The sequence below is a fragment of the Podarcis muralis genome, chromosome 1, assembly GCF_964188315.1.
Source record: "Podarcis muralis chromosome 1, rPodMur119.hap1.1, whole genome shotgun sequence".
NCBI lineage: Eukaryota > Metazoa > Chordata > Lepidosauria > Squamata > Lacertidae > Podarcis > Podarcis muralis.
The window spans coordinates 76,076,611-76,089,836 of NC_135655.1; the positions used below are offsets into that span (position 1 = coordinate 76,076,611).

A 13,226-nucleotide genomic window follows, 5' to 3' on the forward strand; every position below is an offset into this window, starting at 1 on the left:
TGAAGTTAAAAGTGAACCTGTTCCTTTGGAGGTGCCCCAGTTAATAAGAAGATCTCCTATGGAGCTGACCAAGCATCCACTGAGTTCAGCAGTCTGTTTCCAGCAGTAGTCAGCCAGATGCCCCCAGGAAGCCTGCTACAAGGGCACAAGGACAGCAGCACTCCCATGAAGTTGGTTTATAGCATCTGGTATTCAGAGGCACACCGTCTCCAAACATGGAGCTAACCAGTCACTGGCACCCCCATCCTTCCGGGAATGCTCCATGCTGCCCTAGAGAAGTGGCAGGTACAAATGCTCCTTCCGTCCTTCACTCCTTTGGCTAAGATATAACAGAATTCAGAGGTCTGAGTTTAATGGACCACATTCTTTTTCAGGGGCCAGTTTCAGACTTATGTGATGTCATGGAACTGGTTGGACGCAGAGGAATAGTGGGAGGAAGCGACTGGGGAACCACCAAGGGAAGAAGGCTCAGAGTCTGGGGAGCAGTGATGGGACAACGATGGGTGGTTAGAGGAAGAAGACTGGGAAGAGGAGATGGCAGAAGTTGAAGGGGTGGCAGGGCTTAGTGAGCTAGGAGAGCCTGTGGCAGACAAAAGTCAAGAATCAGGGGCAGAAGATGAAGCAGGCAAGTGGGAGAAGTGAGGTCAAGAGGCAGAGATGAGTCAGGCTGGTGAAGAGTCATGGGTGTCTCTCCCTCCTGCTGTGACAAGCTCCCCTCCTCCTGTCTCCCAGAACCAGTGGTGTGGCAACAGGCTGCACACAGTCTCTGATTGCTTGAAAACAGCCCCAGAAAAGAGGGGACTTAGGTGGCTATGGGGAGGTGGGGACTTTCAGTCTCGGCAACTGATTTCATGGAGCAAGACCACCGGAAATGAGCTGCTGCACTCATTAGGCATGATACTCAACTCCAACTTTGAATTGTGTGATTACTGACCAGCAAGCTCTGTGACACATGCCAGCCATTTATGTTTCTGCTGTGCAAAAGAAACAACTACCCGCATTCCCTGTTATTCAGACTGATATGGGGTGAAATAAACCACGCCTACCATATACTAATTATAAAGACACCTTTTTCAGCCCTCTTCTACACTGGATACATGAGAATTCCCATTCTCAAGCATGAGAATTCCAACCTGTAGATGTCAAAATGATGAATCTCACTCCCAAGCTAAAGGGAATCTCAAAAACAGAACTCATGGTATTTAATCTTTGTTTGGGATAGCATGTTCTCCAATAAATGAGAGCACGTGTTGCGGTGTGGGCCACCAGGCCAGGCCTCTTGTTGCCAGGCAGGTTAATAGTTGTTGCCTGGCATCATGATTGGGTTACCGGGTTGCTGGGGCAAATTGTATGTTGCAAATCGGGTGGGTGGGACCATAGTCTTTAAATATTGGTGCACTCTGGTTTCTCTTTCTCTTTGCAGAGTGCATCGGATCGCCCGCCCGCCCGCCCTCTTTCCGGTTGACCTTGCTTTGCCTGTCATGGGGTCGTCTGCTTTGGAGCGGGGGCCTAGTAGGAATTTTGCCATTTGGTGATTGGCTGTGCCATTTGGTTTTTGCCTACTACTCAGCAATTTGTCACAACTTGTAAGGTTGCGGTTAGGCATTGGTTATAATATGCTGGTGGTGGAGGGGTCAGCTGGGTCTGCCCCTCCTATTGCGCTGAAGGGAATTCCGTTAAAGGAATCCTGGGGCTTGCCATGATTTCGTCCAATCTCTGTTATGGGACCAGGGCCGCCCAATCCCTGTTATGGGAATCCTTGTTATAGGACCGGGCAGGCAAGCTTTCGGGGAGCTGCTGGGGTGAGCGGCGTGGGTCCGACGCTTAGCTCGAATGACCCCCCAGTTTGACTTTCTCTTCTACTGGCTACCGATCGGACCTCGGGATGTCAGTTCTGTCCCAGGCGGGGGGACAGATAGTCATAACCAATGTCTAAACAACCACTCACTGATTTTGTATTTTAATAAAGTTGTGGCCAAAATAGTGCCCAAAAACCAAAACTAAAATTACGTGTTATGTGTGAAGTTATTTGAGGGGTGGCCTGGGGACCTACACATGCAACAATGAAACTCAATTCATATGAAACTCAATGTGATCAATGAAACGTAATTCATAGTTGGCTAGCAGAAGTGAAACCATGCCTACACCTCCAGAGAAGAGATGCCTCAGGACTCAAGTGGTTTGTCATCTCAGCAGGTACCAGGCCTGATAAATTTCATAGCAGGTAGCCATATTAGTCTGTTGTAGCAAAAACAGAGTGTCTTGTGGCATCATAAAAGACTGACACATTTATTAAGGCATAAGCTTTTGGGGACCAGAACCCCCAGTTCATCAGAGGGATGGCAAAGGAAAAGAAACTCAAACTCAACAGCTTTTCTGACAACTGCGTAAAGCCACTTATCCTTTCAAAAACAGGGGGGAATATGTTGACTTCTCACCTACTACATATTTAATTTTATTCTGAAAGGTTTGGCAGATTGTCCCCCATTCAAAAGTGAACTTGTGCCCCTGTCTTTCTGAGACAAGTCATCTCACATTCAATCTGCACTGTCAGTTGCAGGGAAGACACCTTTCTATTCATATGTATTCCTTGCCAAGCAGAGTTGAAAGGTTCATCTTCCCCTTTCTTGTCAGGACATTCTCCCATCTTCCAAACCTCCAACATGTACACACACATACACACACACCACAGACTCCATCTCCCCCATTCAAACTCACTTATGGCAACAATACAACAAGATGTCCTCTGTATTCCTCAGAAATCACACCGGCGTTATTCAGCTGTCTGGAAGCAGCACCTGCTGCTAAGGCTACAGATGTACAAGGTGAACTAAAAGGCATCTGTCTACAAAACAGACGGTGTGACCACAGACATACAGTATAACAAGTCTTCAGCATTTCTCTTCCCATCTGTCACACTATTTTCAGTTTGAGTTTCACGATTTCAACTACCCTAATGAAACAATCCCACAGCAATATTTTATCAGCAATAAAACAAAGGGGAGGGAGAGAAAAGGGTGTGCCCATTTAGTTAACATAAAAGTTAGCTAAAGCTATTACTTTTTTATGGAGGTTTACTACACTGGAAACAATATATTTAAGGGAGGAGATATTAAGATGGAATGACTCCATATCTCCCTCCCTCTCTACAAAAAGTTCATAAAGGATCAAATTTCTTGGTGGAGTAGTAGGCAAAAGGCTATTCCATTATTCTAGGTTAGAGAAAACGCCTTTGACAGGTCTAGAAACAGGAACATAAGCAAACTATTACAAAAAGCAAGTATTCAGTGCTTAATTCATTCCCAGGATTTGGAATCCAAGCTGCAGAACTGCAGACTTCAATCAGATGCACACACCATGTGGCAGTATCCACTGGATATTTCCCCACATATATGGGCTAAAAACTTATTTTTTAAAACAATGGCTGAGATTTTCACGGAGCTACATACCATGCACTATGCCACATTCTGTGCTTTCTCTGTGCTCCTTCAAAAACTATGACACTCAGTCATTCACATGTCAGCAATAGTTCTAGTCCCATCAACAGGAAAGCTCAGAGGAAACAAGAATGACCTAGCATGCTGGGCCTAATGAAATGGCCCTAGGACAAGAGCGCTTCCACACTCCAGCACACAACACCCACAATGATAGACCTGCAGCTACTCCAAATAGGCAGCTCTCTGGTTCAGGGTGGAAGAGAAGCCCTCCCTCCTCCAGCTAAACATTTCACAGGAAAGAAGTCCATTTGGATTGCATACCACAGTCATCCAGGCCTGGCTGAGCACATCTACACCTATGAAAAGCAAGTACATTATTTATTACTATGAGAATGAAAACATTAAAATGGGGAAATGTGTGAAGGTTCTCTCTTCCTGGAAGTGCTAATAGCCCAGGCAGCATCCTATGGAATGTTTTTGTTTCTCTTTGGGAAAAGGCATTTTATGTTACTTCTTAACAGTCCCTGTGGAGAAAAATGTACAGCTGACATATTGTGCTTTGACACTGGAGTGGTACCTCACAATACAGTATTATGGTGTTCATGTACTATAAAAACAGTAGGTGGGGCCAGAATATTATCTACCTACCCTGCCAACACACACACTTTCCCACACACAGGGTCAAGAGGAATCTGGAAAAGGAGGGGAAAGGGTTTGGGAGAGATGCGGCTACTTCTGCCCCCATCTCACCTTGGATCACAAACTGCAGGACTTGGTGTTTCATTTCCTTGCTTTGTAGCATCTCTTTACGAGACAATTTGTTTTAGTACCTGCCATCTGTATTTATGGCATGAGAATTTCCAAGCAAATACTTTATGTGGCCTTATATAATTGAAGCTAAAATGATTACCAAGCATCTCTGTCAGATAGATTCCTGAGTGAACTTTTCTCAAAATGGCATTAACTTTCAGTTCTGCTTACAACTTTAGAAACGCAATAGACTTTTGTCACAATTCTCGCCCTCATAACTCACTCTCAATGAAAGGTCATTTTCTACACTTAATATTCCATTAACTCACCATCCATCGGATAAAGCTACCTATGATGAGAACGAACATTTTACTGCTTTCAAAAAACTACCCATTGCCAGAATAAGACTCTTCAGCTATTAGCTATGCCACAGCCTCATAGACAGAAAATGCGATGAGCGTGCACATCTCATGTGATGGATTTCTTAGCTCATGATCCATAACAGAGTCTTACACTCTGTGGTGGAAATGCTAGCTAGAAATAGTTGAAAGAGGAGAGCACATGCCCTGCTAGTGCACTGGAGCTGCTAGTTAGGATGGGAGATTGCTAGATGCTGCAGACTGACATGTACTAAAACAAAATGAGACAGCACCCAAGCTTACCAACGCTCTCACTGTTCAGCACCTCCGCTGCCAGCAGTGACTTGCATTACACACCAATCATGAGAAAAGAACTGCCCTGCAATGCATGTATGAACCAATGGTACCAACAGCTGTTGTTTCTGCAGCCTGCAAGGGTCTCATGAACTGATTGCACTCATTCCCTTGCACATTGTTTCTAGAATTCTGCAGGTCCCAGAAGCGGTATCACTGTGCATATGCAGGAATACTAAGAGGCAAAAAAAAAAAAAAAGCCTCCAAACTTGAGCTGCACGCAATGGAAATCTTTTGCCACCTGCTTAATCCTGAACCAAACTGATATTCTCCATGCACAAATGCCACCAGACATAATGCAAACTTGTGGCTTGGTGCTACATACATTAACCATGAAGGCTTGTGTGGATCACTTCTCCCCATCCTTCCTAAAAATGCTGATATCATATAAGGTTCCTTCCCATTCACAGACTCATTCATTATTGTTCATGAAAGAAGACCATTTGTGTAAGCTCTTAAACAATTATACACCTTTATGGCCTTCATATAATAAAACATGAAAAACCAATATAAACAATGTTCAGGAGGCGAATGCCATTGCTGACACAGCCAACATGGCACCACCCCAAACCAAGGGGAGGTATCGGCAAACTAGAAGAAAGTCCAAAAGCACAAAACAGATTTGGGGGGAAATCCTGGGGGGCTGGGGCAAGCAGGTCCATCTGTGAGACAAAAGGAGGCCTTATAAGCACGTGTGTGTCCTTGTTTTGGAGAGTATGGCATTATGAGATAGTGTTAGCAACAAGAACATGGGTCAGGCCAATGGCCCATCTAGTCCAGCATTCTGTTCTCACAGTGGCCGACCAGTTGCCTATGGGAAACCTCAAAGCAGAACATGAGCACAACAGAACTCTGGCCTTCTGTGATTCCCAGCATTCAGAAGCATAATGCCTGTGACAGTGGAGGTAGAACCATTTCTCATCTTGAGAAATATTCAGCAGTGCAGCCAAGGAATGCCCCCCCCCTCCATAAATACCATCGACCTACCTCATAGGGTTATTTCAGACAAGATAAGAACTTGGAAGCACGTTCCATGTTATCTGAAATGGCTCCTAGGAGGCTAAATCAATGTTGGCAAAGCACATGTGGTTGCAAGGATAAAGCAAAAGAAGTGCTGAGGAACTGCAGCTTCTTATTAAAGCAAACATTAAAGATAAGTATGCTAATTTAGATAAAACAAAACATTTCCCCAAATAAACTTTGGGATTAATCCAAAGTGACCCTTAACCCGAGTGAAACTACTTAAGCAACTTGCCTGGAGTTTCTGCCATTCTTTGTTCAATGTGTGCCAAAAACAAGCACAACTCAGCTCTTGGCTTCCTGTTAGGCACTTCAGGACATTTCTACACACACACACACACACACACACACAGACACACAATCAATGTGATCTCCGAGTGTGTTTTCCCCTGAGCATAGTAATACTCTCTCAGGTAATCTCAGAGAGATAACAGGAGAATATAGTCAGGAGTCATGTGCATGCACAAGATAGGGGGAGCTTTGCTGTGGTGGACGCACAACCATGCCATTGCTTTCCCCCCCACCCACCTTTAAGATGCAGCTAAGTTCCATATACAGTGGAGGAGTGGGGCAATGTTGGAGGCCTTTAAAAGGGAAGTCAGTGCTGCAGCTGTCCAGCTGGCAACTCTGCTGGTTCCAAAGGACAATGAAGCCAAGAACTAGAGCTATGCAAAAATTTATCCCACATTATTTTTTATCAATTCTCCATTCAATAATGAGAAAAGAAATGCTTGTGCTTGGAAACTATCCAAGGAGAGAGAAATTTTCAGTGGAGTAAGGAGTTTGCACACACCTTCCTTTCAAGGCAGCCAAGGAGCACTTTCTTTCGTTCTACAAATCTTTTCTCTGCTGGTCTGCAACCAGCAGCCTTCCTGGGCACTTGCCTTTCCAGGAAACCCTGGGACATTTTCAGCTGGGGTTTCCTGTAAGCACATGAAGGCTGCCAAGGGTTTGCTGTGTTTTTTGTTTTTTTTTAAAAAAGTGAAGTCTTTTTACCTTTAAGGAAAGCAGTGTGGGGAAATAGAGAGGGGCATTAAGGTAAAACGAAGGAGTTTGCTTAAAAGCAGAATGTGGCAGACAAATAGAAGTCTCTTGCACAAGGGAATTTTTTTTTTATAATCTGGACAGCATCAGGTGTTTTTTTTTTGAAAAAAAGCAACTCCTTGAAGCAACAAGGTTGTTGTTGTTGGGGCAAAAAGATTCCTGCATCGCAGGGAGTTGGACTGGACTGGGGTGAAACTGTCTCGGCCCCAGTAGCTGTCGCATATACCACTACTAGTTAAATATTGAGGGTGTTCACTGGGAAAATGGTACAGAGTTAATCCTTCTCCCCCTGCTATCCGAATCAAGGGTGGGTAGACTGCAGCTGCTTTTTGAAAGAAATTCAGGAATTCATGCATGCCTCTTGTTCATGTGCAGTTGGGCCCTAAGTACAGTGGTACCTCAGATTACATACGCTTCAGGTTACATACGCTTCAGGTTACATACTCCGCTAACCCAGAAATAGTGCTTCAGGTTAAGAACTTTGCTTCAGGCTGAGAACAGAAATCGTGCTCCGGTGGCGCGGCAGCAGCAGGAGGCCCCATTAGCTAAAGTGGTGCTTCAGGTTAAGAACAGTTTCAGGTTAAGTACGGACCTCCGGAACGAATTAAGTACTTAACCCGAGGTACCACTGTAATGGGAAATTTATAGGGCATCCTTTGCAATCATGGGAATAGCCAAGGGGGAGGGGGTCAGCTGCCCCCCAATAAAGTAAATCAATAAATAAACTTAACGAACTGAGGTTCTGCCCCCCAACATAAAGCCTGGTTGACCCTAGTCTGCTTCACAATTGTCAATTTGATATTAATCTTGTATCATTTTAATATAATTACTAAATCTTGCTTATTCACAATACTCCAAACGGGTTTGTTCATGAAGCACTGCAATGACAAATATTCAGTATGCTATCCCCTACTATAAGATTTGCTGCTAATCTGTCGTATTTATCCAGAGCAAAATCTTTAAAACAACCTCATAAGGTGCTTAGCAGGTTCTCAAGTTTTGTCTAATTGCAGTATTTGTCTAATTGCCTGGATGATTACTTCCTTCCAAGATTTCTCAGCTGAACAAGCCCACCACATGTGGAGATAATGCCCTTCTTGTTTACAACTACTCCAACAATTTGAGAATGTAGAAGTAACATACATTCTAAAGATTTTCCTAAGATTTAAGTTTCTACTTATTGGCCATAATGCAATGCAGAATTAAATGTGCTTAAGCCCACTTCTTTCAATGTCTTATGTACACACATATCATTAATTGGACAAGTTCTTTTGCAGTTGGAAACACTAACTATTATTTATAACGAATACTAACTACTAAGAGACTTACATAAAGAATATGCTTTGTCACAGCCTGAAAAATCTTGCTGCTCACACCTAACAAGCTTCTCACAGGAGTACAGGTCATAAGGACAAAAGACAAGCTGACTACAATTCCTGACTTGGGCACTGTCACTAAACTTAGTAGTTTTGCTTAGAACTTGACCCTACAAAAGTGCAATGTTGCCTTGATCGTGCCAAGCTCTTAAATAGCTACTTCACTCTGGGCATAACAAAGTGGAATGGCTATGAAACTACTCATGTGCTTAAAGATAAGCTTGTGTCCAGTCCTTTGCAGAAATGTCAGTAGACGGCAGTATTCAAAAGACAACTGGAGAGACGATTAAATGTACCAGGGTCTTACAAGTGAGGTGTGTGACATATAGCATCAGAGCAAGTTTCCCATAGATACTAACAGTACAATAAACTATCAGCAAATGCCACAAATATCCTTTGCATTTTTGATATTAATAGGAAAATTATGGGACAGGTGAAACACCCACACCGCAACTGCTGGAGATTTGCCTGTCATGCAATACAGTATTTTAAGACTGGGTGAAATTCTTTGATAGTACAACAGGGTATCTCACAGGGAACAGGAAAACACACACACAAATAATGAGAATCCACACCCTTCTGCAGAAATGCTGTGTGGAAGATTCTTAACCTTATAATTGCAATGCTCTGTAAGATTCCTGTTCCTAAATGAAGAAAGCTATGGAAATATCATGTGTCAGAGGGATTTTGCCAACACAAAAGGTTGCCATGACTGTGCTCTCTTCAGATGATCAATAAAATACAAATACACAAACCAAGCTCTCAAATCTCCTAACTGTCATGCTCTATATCTGCCACTAGTAAGTCAGAGCCATCTTTAGGGCAAGTGATCACAGTCTTTCATAATCCTGATTGGCTCAATGCTACATAAAATTATCCTTGTTGCTAGTGGGGAATATCTACATGTTTGTTTTGAGAATGGAATATGCCCATGCATTGCACATGACCCCTTTTTAATTGCAGAATGATTGCTGGTTCCCTGTATGTCTACAAGGCACAGAGGAATGACAGTAGAGGCAGGGTGGATAAAACACTGTCTGGAAAGCCCAAGTATAATGGCTCTACTTGCACAGAACACTAAGCCAAATTATGGCTTAGCATGAACAACCAAGCATGCTAGTACCCATTTAGAAATTGGTGGCCATTGTATTCCTTTCCTGGTCCTGCTGCTCCAACGCTACAGAGAGCTAAGTCATGGTCTGGCTTAGGGTTACATGTGAACTAGAGCTTGTGGTTTGTCTCCCGCAAAGATAACGTGAGTATCAACCACAAGCAATTCTTGTTTAGTCGAAGACAACTTACCCTTTCTGTGGGGAAGCAGTTATGGCCTGGTGCAGATGCTGAGGAGGTGGGGTGGGGTTGACCCACGCGGCCAGCCATTGATGCCCAATGCCTATGCCAAAGCCCAATGCCTATACATACCCAATGCCTATGCCAAAACTTACTTACATCTATAATCAATAAAGTTATGGCTGTTTTCCATTCCAAAATGCTGTCATATCATTCACGCTGGTCTTACACATCCAGAATCCTTAGCCCTCCCAGTAAACCCTAGCCCGCTGTGCTGTGGTCCACAAACCACAAGCCCACAGTTGCACATAATGCTAAGTCAAACCATGGCTTAGCTCACACTATAGCATGTCATAGTTTGGCTCAGCGCTTTTTTTCTTTAAAAAAAAGTGTAATGGTACAGTACTCTCATTTTGACTCAAGAAAATCACCATTTTATAGTTCAAATCCAGAAAAATAAATACAGTAAATGGACAAAAGTACAAAGATTCACAAAATGTTTAGGGGTATGCATACCCCCTGCTTCCCCCCAGGAAAAAAGCACTGGTTTTGCATACAAACCAGACCAATGTCAGTACAGTGTATGGGAGACTTAAAAGGACGTTAATCATTTGGTGCAAAGTGGTTGCTTGATCTCAGGGGACAGAGGCCACCTGAAAAATACCAACTGTGTGTTGATGATGGGGTCATACTACCAGTCTTGTAGGGCAGTGTTCCCCAACCTTGGGCCTCCAGCTGTTTTTGGACTACAATTCCCATCATCCTTGACCACTGGTCTTGCTAGCGAGGGATGATGGGAGTTGTAGTCCAAAAACAGCTGGAGGCCCAAGGTTGGGGAACACTGTTGTAGGGCATGAAACTACAGGCTCATAAGAAGGTAAGTACTGCCAAGTTGGTGGAGGGAGATGATCCTTCTACATGAAGTTTATCTCCCAGGGAGGCTCACCTGGCGCCATCATTACATATATTTAGGCACCAGGTGAAAACGTTTCTCTTCAACCAGGTGTTCAGTTGATTAAACATGCTATGGCCTTTTAAGTGTGTTTGTTGGAGGGGGCTAATTGGTTTCTTTTTGTTTTATTGTGTATTTTGTGTTCTTATTTTGTATTTTTATGCCGTGAACTGCTCTGTGATCTTTGGATGTAATATGAACTATGCTTTGAGTTATACCTGATCTTATTAAATCAAAAATACTTGATGATGATGATGATAAGCCATATGAACGTTCTTCCTTTTTAGCATTTTACCAATTTTATTTATTTATATTAAATATAATAAATAACAATGAATTTATCAGAATTTGTATAGTGCTAACCTGTAAAAAATTCTAAACTGTTTACATAGAGTACATGTTAACATTATTGATAGAAGTCAGAAATTAAAAAAACAGTTGGCCTAATTCCCCCCATCTAAATAAAATCAGCAGTTAAATAAATATACATTATACAAATAAAATTACATCCTTATGCCTTACCAACTCCTTTCCAGCAACTCCCTAAAACTGAACGCCAGATAAGAAGTCCGATCAGCACTACAACCTAAATTGGTGTTGATCTCCATAATCCATAATGCAACTTCCTTGCTATTTATTTCTGACCTCATTCATGTGTATTATCATTCACATAATTTAGGCTCTAATTCACAACCAGACACACCACACTCTACTAATGCATACTGAAAACTGAACTATCCATCTCTAGCAACTTCTCTTGCTGAAAACTGCCTTGGAGGTAGTGCTAATTTTATCAGGCTTCTGGCCAGATGAGAGCGGCTTGGGATCTCTATAAATTCCAGTAGCTAGATTCCCCCCAAACAATTGGCGGCTGGAAACTTTCCCTAAGAACTAGGAACATAGGTGAACTCAAATTCAAGCATAGCAAGTGGCCAGAAGGTGTATATCTAAAACTTTAGCCAACACATAGGACTTTAAAAGCTCTGTCAGCTTTAACATGTGCAACAAAAGAGAACTTAAAAAGTTGAATTTGGTTGAGGGTGAGGAAATTAAACATTTTGCACAGTTCAGACCATGTCATCATTGTATTTACATAATTATGGTGCTAGAGAGAGCCACCAGAACCCAAGACAACACCACATACACTGTACCTGGTTGGGGCTGCACAAGTAAGACAGGTCCATCCCAAAGGATTAGCGAAGCTGTGGGTACGCTCATCTCGGCTTGCTGCTTGTTCCCCTCCTGCCTTACATACCACAGCTCCCTTGCTCAGCCTTGCAGTGTCTGAGTGGAGTCCTGATTCATGATTTCAGGCTCCAGCAGGAATGTAGCAATTGAAAACTCGGAACTATTTTTACCCTTGACCAGCCGCAGCCTCTCTGTTCTATAAAGACTTCTAAAGAAAAAACCATTCCCAGCTAGTTCAGGATGTGTTTTAGGGATCTATGGTTCTCTGGCATTTGCTGTAGCTTTTTAAACTGCACAGTTGCTAACAGGAAAAAGTGAGCTTACACTCTGCTATTATTGACAACAATCAAAAAGTCAGGCTATTGATCCATGGGGTGTGTGTGTGTGTGTGTGTGTGTGTGTGTGTGTGTGTGTAATTTATTTCTTACTTTTCACTGTAAACATTTTAGGGACAGCTCCTCCAAAACAAGGAGCTTAATTTCATATGCACACAATATTTCTTTTAGGAATTTGATTTTATCCCCCAACTGATATAAAAAAGAAAAAGGAAGAAGTGGAGGAGGAGCAGGAAAGAAATCTCTTTCCAGACATGAAAATTATGAAATATTAAGTTGCAAGAAACAGGGGTAAAGGAACCTTAAGTCTGAAAACCATGGCACAGTTCAATTGTAGACCTCATTCTAATAAGCCAGGTCTTTTTTGCACTGAGAATGACCCTTGTGCCCATCCAAATACTATTTATGGAAGGGCAAACTGGGCACTTTCCCAGGATAAAGCATCCCACCCCCCCACCCCCAAAGCTCAGTCCAGCAGCAGGGAGGAACACTATGGAAACTTTCACATTAAATCACAATTTGCTTCAATGTGATGTGTAAATTGGGTCACTATATTATGACATGTGAGAAAAGGAAGGAGGAAAGGGAACACATGGGCACAATGTTCCTTCATGATTTAATAAACCATAATTTATTAAACCCAGATCATTGTGCCTGAAGTGGACTGTTCTGTTTGGGATACCTGATTCTCATGCACCTCATTCATCATAAACAGGTTGGTGGACTCGAAGAAACAGACCAAAAACAGTGGACCCTCTGGATACGAATGTAATTCTTTCCAGGGGTCTGTAAGTACCCCGGAAAATCTGCAAATAGAGGCGTCGCTTCTGCGCACACGCGTGGAGCAATAGAGCACTTCTGCACATGCACACACAGTGAAACCCGGAAGAATAAACTTTCGCAACCCGAAAGCTACATTACCCAAAGGTAATGTAACCAGAGGGTCCACTGTACACAAGCTTCAGTATGTCCTAATAACAGGAAATGTCACAATAAACATGAAACATGCTTTGGTGATGGATAAAAATAAAAAGGACAATCACATGGTGGAACAGCAATCCAGCGGAGGCGGCAGCACCTGCCCAGAGGACTCCCGGGGAGAGGAGAGGAGACTGAGGGAA

At 42.9% G+C, this 13,226-nt stretch overlaps 1 protein-coding gene across 10 annotated transcripts in view; it reads right to left on the bottom strand.

The window, feature by feature from the left end:
* The window catches only part of TSPAN4 (tetraspanin 4), a 506,481-nt gene that overhangs the window by 231,241 nt on the left and 262,014 nt on the right, over window positions 1–13,226 (bottom strand). The window contains exon 1 of one of the 10 annotated variants that reach the window (XM_077931602.1): window positions 11,734–11,863. The exons of the other annotated variants lie outside the window; for them this stretch is intronic. Within the exon in view, the coding sequence (XP_077787728.1) occupies window positions 11,734–11,800 (67 nt within the window). The 5' untranslated portion in view covers window positions 11,801–11,863. Of the gene's footprint in view, window positions 1–11,733; window positions 11,864–13,226 lie in introns of those variants that run through there. 10 annotated transcript variants of the gene reach the window in all.